The sequence below is a fragment of the Camelus dromedarius genome, chromosome 27, assembly GCF_036321535.1.
Source record: "Camelus dromedarius isolate mCamDro1 chromosome 27, mCamDro1.pat, whole genome shotgun sequence".
In the NCBI taxonomy this organism is placed as follows: Eukaryota; Metazoa; Chordata; class Mammalia; order Artiodactyla; family Camelidae; genus Camelus; species Camelus dromedarius.
In genome coordinates, this window is record NC_087462.1 from 9,636,580 (window position 1) to 9,648,812 (window position 12,233).

Here is a 12,233-nt window from a genome sequence, read left to right on the forward strand (position 1 = left end):
AGTTTTTTTGTTTGTTTGTTTTTTGTTTTGTTTTTAAGTTACATGTGAGAAGAAACCAAACTCAAACTGGTTCAGGCACAGAAGGGGAATTCTGGGCTCATGGAACTGAAACACTCAAGGGTTTCAGGTATTGCTTGATCCAGGGGCTCCAAAAGCATCCTAGGAAATTTGATCTTCTTTTGGCTCTGCTTTGCTTTATACCCTTCTAGTGCCAAATCCTGTCATTGACTCTCATTGATCAGCTCTGGGCCATGTGCCCTCCCTAAAGCAATCTCTGTGGCCAGGGGAATGGAGGGCTCTGCCTAGGCTGAGATCATGTGAACTAGCCCCAGATCTTTCTCCCGAGGACACTGGGGCTCAGACATCATGATTAAGAGCTAATTAAAGAAAACAATAAAGTGTTTGGTCCAGGGCTTGTCCATCTGCTGGGCTCACCTCCTGCAGACTCACCAGCTATCCTCTGTACCCCCTCAGCCTCCTCCCATCTCCTCCTGCTCCCAGCCTCAGTTTCCCCACAGAACTGTCCAACAGAAATAGCAAGTAGGGCTATTTTTAGGTTATGGGTGTTTCAGATGGCTGGGAGTGGGTAGGGGACCCTCCATCCCACCCTCCCCTCACAAAGATGATGGCAGCTGTGCAGGTAGGAAACTTCTTTATTATTGGCCTTGATTCATTCATCATGTAGTGTCCAACGTGGATTACGTGTCCAGAGGATATGCCTGGCACTCGCTACCCCTGCCCGGCTGCGGCTGCCCCTCCAGTCCAGACGCCAGGACTTTGTCCATCACACCAGAGAAGCCAACCCCACCATGAGTTCATGCCTGGGGCACTGAGGGACAAGGCTGTCCTGGGATTGGACCCTCAGTCCTGCCCCTCATCTTGACCAAGGGTTCTGGGGAAGACTTGGCTGGAGCCTAGACAATCAGTCTCTTTTTGGTTTTATGATCATTTAGAAAACAGAAAAGACAAACATTTCACAGTCTTTAAAAAATAGGAGTCTGAGGAGGGAAGCCAGGGTCCTTTGCCCAGGGCCCCCTACTGGAGGCCTGAGCATCTGTGTCCCTTGAGGTCTGCAGACCCGGCCCTGTCCAGTCACTGGCCTGAGCCGTAGGGCCAGTTGAAGGTACTTCCTGACAGCAGCATGTCTCGGATCAATGTCTCGATGGGCGTCTTGCCCACCAGGCGCATGAAGAACAGCTGGGAGATGAGGGAGGCGGGGACGGCACGCAGGGCAGGGAGCCGCAGCAGCAGGCGCCCAAAGCGCTGGGGCTGGGATGGGTACTGGGCCCGCACGTACTCAGTGAGGGCCACCTGTGCCTTCTCCTGCAGGCTCTCCACATGTGCTGGGTCTGAGAGGCCACAGGCATCTGGGGGGACAAGGGAAAGGTCAGAAGAGGAGGTGGTGAGAGGACACAAGAGCCCAGGGCTGACTGGGGGGCACCACTCAGGGCTGTTGGTACAGAAGGAGGGCACTCAGGAGGTGGGAGGTGGGGGCCCAGGACACAAATGGGGCTATGTAAGGCAGTGCTAATCCTGGAGAGAGATTAAGGCAGCCTCATCCGAAGATGATGACACAGGGGCACAGACAATGATGTTTCAAGGCTTGAAGGGCCCCAACTAAGGGAGTTAGCAGGGAGGCAAGTTCTAATCAAGCTCAAGGGGAAGAGGGGGCTGGGGGCTGGGGAGGGGACTTGGGGAGGAAAGCAAAGCCTAGAGTGGGTATTCAGACACCCCAGAGAAGCCAGCAACTTGAGTGAATGTGAAAGCATCTGAATGGAGGCCCATGAATGTGGGGGTGCAGCGAAAGTCTGCGGAAATAAGGAGGGCAAAGCCATATTTATTGGATGAAAGCCACCTCCCAGAGTAGCCTGGGTCTGGTTCCTGCATATCTGGCCCCAGGAGACACCTAGTGGGACCTGGAGCCTTCCAGAGTCTAGAGCCAGCTACTCCACCAGTCTCTTGAATAAAGTAGGGCTTTGGATGTTGGATGGTTACTAACAGCAAGGAAGAAATTCGAGCGGCCCCGCCCCAAGTCCCGCCTCTCGGTGGGAGGAACCTCCGAGCCACACTCAAGCCCAATCCAGCTCATCTGGAGGGGCGGGGCATGCCATGGGGGCTGTCCAGGGGGCAGAGTGGGAGTCTGATCAGGTCTGGGTGCCCAGCAGAGTGGAGAGCCCAGGGAAGCCCAGAACCAGGTGGCAGAGCACCCTGCCTGGCAGCTCTCCATAAGTGGTCAGTAACAGAAAGAGCACCTTAATTTGGCAGAAGAGGGTCAGAGGGTCTAAGGAGGACAGATCAGAGAGTGAGGACCAGAACCAGGTGGGGGACCTCCCCTCCCGCATCCCCCCACCTGTCGTTCTGCTGTCAGTGCCCATGAGCATGAAGAGCATCTTGATGAGGGGTGAATGGTGGGGGTCTCAGGGAGCCTGGGAATCAGGAAGAGTGGCCGTGGGGACCTGAGTCACAGGTCCAGACCTGGATCAAAAAGTTCTTGAGGAGACCTAGGATCAGGGGGTGGGGCCATCAAGGTGTCACACTGCCTGCATCACCTCCTCCACTGTCCCCCATCAGCACTCAAGGCACGTGCAGTCTGGCTAACTGTGGGTCAAGGAGTGGAGAGCTAAGGGGGCCAGGTCAAGATGTAGGTCACTCCCTCCTCCCCAAGGCCGCAGAACCGTCCCACTCCCCCATGCAGCACATCTCACCGGGCGTGAAGAGCGCGATGGCCTTGAGGCAACCGTATTCGGCCGAGTCGACCTGCAGGCGGCCCAGCTTGTCCACCTGCTCCTGGAAGGCACGCACCTGGTCCATGAAGGCCACGGCGCGCTCGGCGGCCATGGGCGCGGCGTGCAGGCCGGCGGCGGCCAGCAGTGGCGCCGTGTGCAGGGGCAGCGCCGCCTGCGCCGCGTTCAGCACGAAGAGCTCGCTCCAGCTGAGGCGCAGCAGCGCCACCTGGTCGGCCACCGGCAGCTCGGGGAAGAAGGGCGCGTGGCGCGCCCACTCCACAGTACTGAAGAGCAGCCGCGCCGCCAGCTCGCACACGTTGTCGATGCCCAGCACCGCGCCCGCCGCGCCGCTCCCTGTGCCGAATGCTCCCGCCGCGCCCGCGCCGAAGCGCCCGGCCGCCGCCGGGTAGGGCTCGGCGCGCAGTAGCTGCACGATCAGTTCCGACACAGGCTGTCCCGGGAAGAGGTCTCCGCCGGCCGCCACCAGCGCCGAGCCCGGGGGGCTGCCAGAGGAGGCTGCCACGGTGCCAGGCAGCGAGTGCGGGATGCGGCCGCGCTGCACCGCTGCGAGGGGAAGATGCATATGGGGGTGGGGGGTAAGGGAGGTAGTCACCCCCAGCGGGAAATGGGGACGGGGAGGAGGAGGGGAGGGGATGGAGGAGGGGTGAGGGGATGAGGGGAGTCAGGAAATGGGAGAGAGGGAATGATGAAAATGGGACAAGGGGATTGAGGAACATGAGGCGACCAGAGAGGGGAGAATGGGGTGTGAGGAAGAGGGAGGAAGGAATGAGGGGGAAAGTGGGTACCCAGAGAGAGTCATGGGGGGTGCGTAGGGAGGAATAAAGGGAGGAGATAAAGTTATCAGAGGGTCATTCAGCCCCCTCTCCTCCAAGCCCCCCACCCCCACCTCATGGGTGCAAAGCTTGTTGGGAGGACAGAGGCCAAGGTCTTGCAGGCCCCACCCTGCTCTGCCCTGTGCCCTCAACCTGAGTGCATGTCCTGCTACCACCTGACTCTTACTTCCTGCAGAGAAGGGGGTTTGGGGGGACCTTCCCAGGTGGGAATGGGACCACTAGGTGAGGGCTAATTTGATTCACACCTGGACCCCTCCTACTGGACTGAGTGAGCTCCCCTGGCAGCTAGGGAGGCAGTCATGCCCTCATCTGTCAATCACAGGGGTTCAAGAACTGAGCATGAGACCAGGGAGGGAGCACCTTCCTGGGACTCCAGGCCCACGGCCAGCCTACCTCTAAAACATGTGATCACTGCGGGCTGCGCACTGAGCTTTCTATGGAGGTGCGATACTTCTCTACCTCCCAGCCCCAGCCTGCAGGTCCCAGTTCCCAAAAGCAGGTCTCATCTTGGTCTCTGCAGTGACCCCAGCGCTTGGAGTAGAGTTCTGGCCAGTAGTAGGTGCTCAATAAACACATGATTCCATCAGCAGCCTTGCGTATGAGTGGAAGTAGGGCCAATTACTCGCCCTGGCTAGTGTCCCCTGTGATGAGGCAGGTGGGAAGAGGGAAGCTGAGGCACCAAGAGGAAGAGGGCTGGCCTTATGCCAGCCTGGCCTGTGCCACAGTAGGCGGGGTAGAGGGGCTGACTGGGCTGGGTGCCAGACAGAGACTAATTAATGAGCTTTAATGAGGCAGTGTGCCCTGTCTCATCACCTCCATGAACTCCCGGTCAAACCACCATGAAGCAGATGAGGAGGGGGGTGCAAGTGGGAGCCAGGGGCCAGTGGAGCTAATCGGGGAACCAGGGGCTTGGGTTCAAGCCTTGCTCCACGTGACTTCCAAGTCTCAGGATCAGCTATCAAATGGGTGTAGCTGGATGAGGCCCAAGAATGAATCCCACCAGTCAACCCCTGACCCATTTAGTTCTAAACCCTACCCTCACCATTCCTCCATCACCAAGTCAGGTTTCCACCTCAGGGCCTTCGCACTTGCTGTTCTTGCTTTCTGAGAGCCCCATCCCCAGCTCTTCTGCCTCATTCAGCCCAGACTGCCTGGGTTCAAATTCCCAACCACCATTCTACTGCCCTCTGACACTGGCAAATGGTCTCACCTCTCTGGTCTCTACTCAGTTTCCCCAACTATAAAATGCAGTTGATAATAATGATGATGAAACCAACCACTGAGTTAAATGAGCATGTATCTAACTGGGTTAGAAATGCACTTGGCACATAAGAGCTAAATGGACAGTAATTCAAGCTAAGAAACATTTATTAAGGCCCTTCTGTGTTCCGGGACCTGATCTGAGCACTGGAGATATGTCAGACAGAAGTCTCTGACCTTGAGGAGCAGATATCCTGATGGAGGAGTAGGTAAGTTATACAGCAAGACAGATGGCAAGAAATAAAGGGGCGAAAGTGAAGAGTAATCAGGAGGGCTTCTCTGAGGAGGTGTTGTTTGAGCAAATCTTAAAGGAGGTGAGGGAGGAAGCCATGCAGGTTATCTGGGGGAAGAGCATTCCAGGCAGAGGGAACAGCCTGTGCAAAGACCCTGAGATAGGGCTGTGCTTGGGGCATGAGCTGAGATTATTATTTCCACCCAGATATTATGGAGAGCTGTGACCCTGATTTGACATACATCAGGATTTTCAAATCAACAAGTGGAGGCAAAATGCAGGTTGCGGGGTGGGAAAGAATCACCCCCAAACTTAAAATTGCTAAAGGGAGTGATCAGACAATCTTAAGAGAAAGACTCTGAGCATCTATTCCCAGATTCTTCCAGTGACCCAGCAGAGAAGAAACCAACTTTAGAGCAGAAGAGATTCAGGGTAGATGCAGGGAAGAACTGCCAGCCTGGCCCATGAGAGTCCAGGCATGAAGTCTAGCACGGGCTCATTCAGTGGGCCACATTCTGCTCTCAACGGCTCTGTGTGGAAGTCTCTGGGTCCTACTTGAATTCTAGAGTGTTTGGTGTAGTTCTAGACTCAGCTGCCCCACATGTGTCCACCCAAGTCCCTGGGGCAGGGACAAGAAGCTGGGCCTCCCTCTGGCTCCCCGTGACCCAGGTCAGGCAGAAGGGTAAGCTGCCCTTTGCCTTAATCGGGTGAGTTCCTGCCTTGGGCAAACATAAGGCAGGGGGTGGAGGGGGGAGGGTGGAGGAAAAGCAAATCAAATAAAAACCTACATCCTTGTTCAGAAAAAGTGGTGTCCAGGCTAGAGGGCAGGGGTTCACCGGGGTGTCAGGGCCACCCCAGTCCAAGTGGCTTGGGGAGGAACTGGGGCGGGGCAGGGAGGAGAACAGTTCTAATGTGGGGTGGAGTCAGGGAGTCTCTTACATTCCCAGCTCTGCCACAGCCACCAGGCAGCCGTGGATAATTGGATTCCTCCAGCCCAGGGTCAGACCCAGGCCCAGGCCCACGGGATGTCAAGATCGGTGGTAATGAGGTTAGCAGGCGCCAGAGCCCGCCCTCCACAGCTCCCAGACCCCGAGAGGGAGTGGAGGGCAGGTCGTTTGTTCACTGCCTGCCCACTCCACCCCCCGCATGTACTCACCCTCCTTCCTCATGCCCACCCGGAAGCACTTCTTGAGGCGGCAGTATTGGCACTGGTTCCGGTGGTGCTGGTCGATCTGGCAGTCACGGTTGGACCTGCAGGCATGCAGAGGCCACCATAAGGTGACACCCACATCCTGCTCCTGGAGCCACCTTGTAAGCTCTCTTTAAAGGCTGCACCTGAGGACCACCAATGCCCCACCCAACCCACACTCAGCAGGTGGCTCCAAAGTGGCAAGTGTGCAAAGAGGAAAAGACAACTTGGGTGAACGGTGACAGATGAAGAGCAGTCTGTGGCAAAGTAGATTAGCAACAAAACCAGGGAGGGTAGGCTGGAACTGGGTTTTGAAGGATGAATAGAAGTTCCCCAGGTGAATGGAGAGGCAGTTCCAGGCAGAGAGTGTAATGACAACAAAAGGTTGGAAATGCCAAAATATGGAGGCCTAGATGGGCTCATTTGACTTGGTCATTGTCAGGCCAAGGGACAGGGTCTTTGTCCCAAGGGCAATGTGAGAGTAGAGAAAGAATGTGGTCAGGGAGCAGGGCTTTGTGAGCTAAGGGGCCAGGCCAGGGCCAGTCCTCTGTGGGGACCCAGCATTATCACCCTGCACATGGCCACTGCCAATGAATGAATAAATGAATGAATGAATGAAATCCTGTATCCCCCTTTAAGATCCCAAACCCCTCCTCTGGAAAGAACTTCCAACTCCTAATTGAGCCCAGGAAGCTTCCTCTGGGCAGCCCTTGGGGATTGTTGTTGCTTCTTCCAGGGTTGGGACAGGTGGCCCCACCCTGTGAGGCAGTGAGCTCACGTCCAAGGTCAGTCCCAAGCAGGAAGGTTCAGGCCCTTGTTCTTCAAATGTCCCCAGCACCTTTCCCCTTGGCCCCTGCTCCCTCTCTCTTTCCACCCTGGGCCCCAGGCCTTTTGAGGCCCAGGCCAGGGGTAGACAGCCTAGAGTCCCAGCCAGGTACCAAGAGGGTACCCAGAGACAGTCACAGAGTAAAATGAACACTTGAAGTTAAAAATCAAACATATCTGACTTCTACAGTGAGCCTTGGTTTCCTCATCTGGAAATGGGAGGCCAGAGACCACCTCCATATGGGATGCACTCATTCTAGAGAAATAAGGAGAGAGGAGGAGAGGAGAGGATGTCAAGACCCAGGCCTCAGCTGGCAGGTCCTAATGGCAGGTTTAGGAGAGCTGAGGCTCTGGAGGGCCTCTGAGTGCCTGTGTCCCACAGCGCCAGCCTCTGAGCCCAGGCCTCTGCCCACCACCCAGCCCAAGCCCCCAGGAAGAGGCCCTGCTAAGGCAGAGGGAGCTCAGGCAGAACCAGAACAAAGCTCAGCAGGCAGGCAGTGGGAGGGTCCTGGGCAGCCGGGTGGAAACGGCCAGGCCTGAGGCAGCCAGGCAGCCAGGCAGAGGCTGGACTCAGAATCCTCTGACCTCAGGGGAGGCCCTAAATCTTCTGCCTCAACTTCCCCAGTTGCAGGGTCAGGACAGATCCTCTGTCCCTCCAGATGAGGAAACAGTAAGTCCTACCTGTTATCCCACCTAAAGAGCACATGCTTGGCCCAACCACACAGCTCAGCTTGGCCTTCTTTCAGGGTTTCTGGTTTCTGGTCCAATTTGATCTTAGCCCTTCCTTGCTCCCACACCAGCCATGGCTCACCATCACCCTCAGTCCAGCATTTCAGGCCCACTCAGCTCTAACTTCTCCCAAGCCTGGGTGGTCTCATCTAACAACACTGCTCCCCAAACCTGAGTGTTTGCTAAAGCAACACTCTGCAAGACAGCCCTTTGCCTCTTCTACCTGCCAAACCCCTCAAGCTTCAAGGCCTAACTCCCGTGGCCTTCCACCAGGCAGCCCTCTCTGACCCTCAGACAGAGTTCCTTGCTCCTTCCTGGGAACCCAGATCATCCCTCCCTCTGGCCCAGCCCAGACCCCACAGGCTACGGACATCTGTGTCTCACTGTGTCTCCTTCAAACTGGATGAAGGCTGGGCTTGGTGCTGGGGTCTCTCCAGGGGGCCAGCCTCAAACCACCCAGGCTCAGCCCTGAGAGGACTTTGCTGAATTAATCTGAAGCTCAGAGAGAAGCGGTGACTTCACTAGGTCCCACAGCACAGACCTTCTGAAAAGCCTGCCAGCCCCAAACAATGTCCCCCTCCCCATGCCCCACCTCTCCTAGTGCTCCCTGCCCCCGCTCTCAGGGAGCCTCTGGGACCCCCAGACGACCTAAGCCCCTCCCCTGCCCTCCCTGAAGACCTGGTCAGAGAGCAGGCAGTTATTCTAGCAGCAAGAATGAGGCCAAAGTCTGATGGCCCAGTTAGCAGTGCAGGAGGGAGTAAGCCAGCTCCCCTCCACACACAGCCACCCCAGACAGGCCCTGACGCTGGACCTGGGGCCAAACTCCTGCCTCAGGTGCCCAGGGCCCCGCCCAGTGGCCTTGTCAACAAGCACTCCATCAGCAGCTCTCCCTGGAAACATCCTGACCCAGACTCAAAGGCACCCTCCTTCCCAACCACACAGTTCCCCTAGCTAAATCCCAAATGGGGCTAGGTCTCTTTCTAGGTGACCCAGAGCAGGCACCAGGACCTTTCTAGACCTCAGTTTTGCCTTTCTGGAAAATGGGACTCTCCCTACTGGTTCTGCAGAGCCCACGCAGGTTCATCCGGAATGGGAAGTAGGGGCTTGTCAATGGAACGAAAGGATGCTCATCAAAGAGTGGTGGGAAAGGGGGCCCTGGGCTGGAAACCCAAGGCCAGCGCCTTCTCCCCCAGACTCAATGCCCCAGCACCAACCAGAGAAGCTAATAAGGCCACGCCCTGTCAGTGGGGACTCCAACCTAGGACAGCCCAGGGCTCTTTCTTGGAAACATTCACCCCCACCCTGCCTCACAGCCGACGAAAGTTTCAGGGATTTTCCAGGAGCCCAGGTCCGCACCCACTCCTGGCTGGGAGGAGGGGTGGAGCTGCCAAGATGCGGTCCCATCCAGCCACCCTCCCGGACCTCGAGCAGCAGTTTCCGGTGACCCAAGGCCCAGCTTGAGCTCAGGAGGGGTTCCCCCCATGGGCAGGCCCAACTACTCCCACAGCAGGGGCACCCATGAGAAGGCCGCCGTGTGCCACCCCAGTTTCGCTCCCGCGGCCGCCTCAGTGGCCAGAGCGACTTTGGAAGTGATATTTGACCCCAAGGGCGCGCCGTATCGATCCGCGCGGCCGCAGACAATGGCCCCTGGACGCCGTGAGCTCCACAGTCCAAGTTCCACGTTCGATTCCCGCGGGGTCCCCCGCACGCCGAGATTCCGAAGAGAAGGAATGCCCTGGAGTTAGGGTCCCACCCTTGACAGAACCCCGACCTCTCCCTCCGCGGAGTTGACCCCTCTCCAGGGAAAAGGGAGGGAGGAGAAGCAAGTAACTGGGACGGAAGCCACAAGGGACCACCTGATGGGGGGGACCTGCATCGATACAGCGCCGACTGTATACACAATCCAGGAATGGAATGCAATGGAAAGGGGGAAGAGGGGGCTGTGCCCCTATCTCAGAGGGGGAGTAGAGACCCGGGGGAGTAGAGACCCAGGGAAGGTCAGCGCCAGGCCCAAGGTGACCGAGGCGGTCAGAGGCCCGGCCCAGGCCGGGGCCGGATGCCCGGCGGCCCTGAGCTGATAGGGGGCTCACCGGCAGGTGTAGCTGAGGTTGCGGCGGATGCTCCGCTTGAAGAAGCTCTTGCAGCCTTCGCAGGTGAAGACGCCGTAGTGCTTGCCGCTCGACTTGTCCCCGCACACCACGCAGTCCACCTGCAGCCCCGGCCGCTCCTCGTCGCCAGGCTCAGCGTCGCTGGCGGCGCCGGGTGGTGAGGCCGAGTCTTCTTCCGCGGCACGCGGGTAGCCGCCTGCCTTGTCCACGCCGTTCGTGTCGCCGCCGCCGCCAGAGCCGCCCCAGCCGCCGGTCACCATGGCCATAGCCCCAGGGCAGCGGGGCCGGGGCGCCCCCTCCGTGCTCTTCCCTCGGGGCACCCCTCTCGGCCCGGGGGACCCTACCCGGCGCGCATCAGGCCCCGGTGCGCGGGGGGCACCCGGCTGCACCCCCCAAAAAAGTTTTGCAGCAACTTCCTGCGGCCGGTCCGCGCGCCCGGGCGGAACTGGTCGGGCCGGTTCCAGGCCAACTTTCCCACGCGTGCGCGGGGCCGGGCCCGGGGCCAGGGGGGCGCGCTAGAGGTGCGGGCCGGGGGCCCTGGGGACTCGCGTCCCGCCGCCCTGGGGCCCCGGCGGGGGAGCATGGGCCATGGCCCGGCCCAGGCTGCGCTAGGGGCGCCCTCTGGCCTGGCCGCCGCTCCGCCGAGGGCTGCGGCCAACTTAGCGGGTTGCCATCCGAGCGCGGGAGGCCGGGGGGAAAGTTTGGCCGCAAGTTGCGCGGCCGCCCGCGGCGGGGGGGAGGGGCAGCGGGCGCGCGCCGGGGCTGGTCACCGCGCCCCCCGAGTCCCCCGGGCCCCCGGCGGCCGCTCCGGCCTGGGCCTGCGCCTGGGCCCGAGCCTCGTTCTCGCCGCTGCCGCCGACCCCGCGCGCCGGCCTCGCGCTGCGGCCGGTTTGACACACAACGTTCCATTCGCGGGGCGGGCGGGGGGCGGGGGCGGGGGCAGGGGCGCGCGCCGCGGGCTGGGGGCGGGCGCTCGTTGCCCCGGCGACGGCCGCCCTTATAAGGACATGGGTGGCCGTGCGCGGCGCCCGGCGCCCGGGCCGGCGGGAGGGGCGAGGGCGGAGCGCGGGGCCGCTAGCCCTGACCCTCCCTCTTTCCCCTCCCCCTTCCCCCACCCTCCCACCCCCGCCCTCGGCCCGCTCCAGCCTTAACCCCTGCCGGGCCGCGGCGGGAGCCTGGGCCACTGCTGCCCTCTGCCCTTCCGCAGCCTCGCCAAGATGTCTCTCTAAGGCCCTCCCCTCCACCTCCGGCCTTGGACGTTGTGTCGTTCAACCGCCCTCGAGGCGCCCCTCGGCACCACCCCTTGCATTCCCGGCAGAAGCAATAATGGGGGGCCAGTTGCAACGGGGGGCACGCCCCTGCGCAACACACACACACACACACACACACACACACACACACGCACACCCTGGGGCATTTCTTTGCACAGTTGCATGATGGATTGTGTTTGCTTCCTCTTCCAGAAAGTCGCTGCGTCCGACCCCCACCCCACCTATTCTCTGCTTAGGCTAACACCTGGTGCTCGGAATCTCCGGGGGGAAGGGATGTTGTGGTCTGTGGCCGGCGGGGGCGCGAGGTCAGGGGGCCCCTCGCCAGAATTTCAGGCCTCTGGGGGCAGGGCGCCCACCCGCCCAGCCAGGCTGGAGGCGACAGGAATGCCCACCACCCCTGCTGGGGCCTGCCCCCATTCCCCTTTAATTTCCTTTTCTTTCTGTGCTTTACAGAAAGGGCTTGGCCTGGCGGCCGTCCGGACTACAGATGTCTCTTCCAGGCTCCCCCAGAGACTCCCAGCTGCCAAGTCACCCCCAAGACCCTGGGCCTCACCCCCAAGAGCCTGGGCAGGGGCGGCCAGTGTTTATTAAGCACCCTTTGCATGCCCCCTAGCCGCCCTGAGCAAGGAAACCTTAGCCTCTGTTTCTGAGCCTGTTAACTTTTAACCCGCTGGAAAAGCCCTTCCTGCAGTGACCTTTCACCTTGGAGTCCTGCAGGGCCAGGCACCCTGCCTTATCTCCCACCCTGCCCTGGGTTAAGCTGGACATGAGGACACGTGCCTGGGCCTTTGAGGGCTGCCTGAAGAGGAGCAGTGCCCTCTGCCCCCATGGGCTCCTACACCTTCTTTTCTCAGGGAGCATCCTTGGGAAAAGGCATTCCCTTTCTAGAAGACATCTGAGGGGGAACCCTCCTTGGTGAGGGCAGGAGATTCTTGGAGATCATGCAGCACTTGAGGATATCAAGGTTCTAGAGAAGCCAGTCAATGCACGCCCAGCCCTGGGGCCTCTGGCTCTCGCAGGGAAGGTCTGGCTGGGTATG

General features: G+C 59.7%; 1 protein-coding gene across 2 annotated transcripts; it reads right to left on the minus strand.

The window, feature by feature from the left end:
* Nucleotides 1–635: 635 nt before the first annotated feature.
* NR2F6 (nuclear receptor subfamily 2 group F member 6) lies at nt 636–10,709 on the minus strand. 2 transcript variants are annotated; one of them, XR_004131928.2, is made up of 5 exons: nt 9,906–10,709; nt 6,229–6,323; nt 2,706–3,290; nt 2,351–2,475; nt 1,351–1,367 (listed from the first exon to the last, which is right to left on the minus strand). XR_004131928.2 is itself a non-coding variant. In XM_031437556.2 (4 exons), the coding sequence occupies exons 1-4, from the start codon at nt 10,187–10,189 to the stop codon at nt 1,093–1,095; spliced, it is 1,239 nt and encodes a 412-aa protein (XP_031293416.2). In that variant the 5' UTR covers nt 10,190–10,693; the 3' UTR covers nt 636–1,092. The 2 variants fall into 2 exon arrangements, 1 of the variants encoding a protein (XP_031293416.2); XM_031437556.2 differs by lacking the exon at nt 2,351–2,475 and having other exon boundaries at nt 636–1,367; nt 9,906–10,693.
* Nucleotides 10,710–12,233: the final 1,524 nt, after the last annotated feature.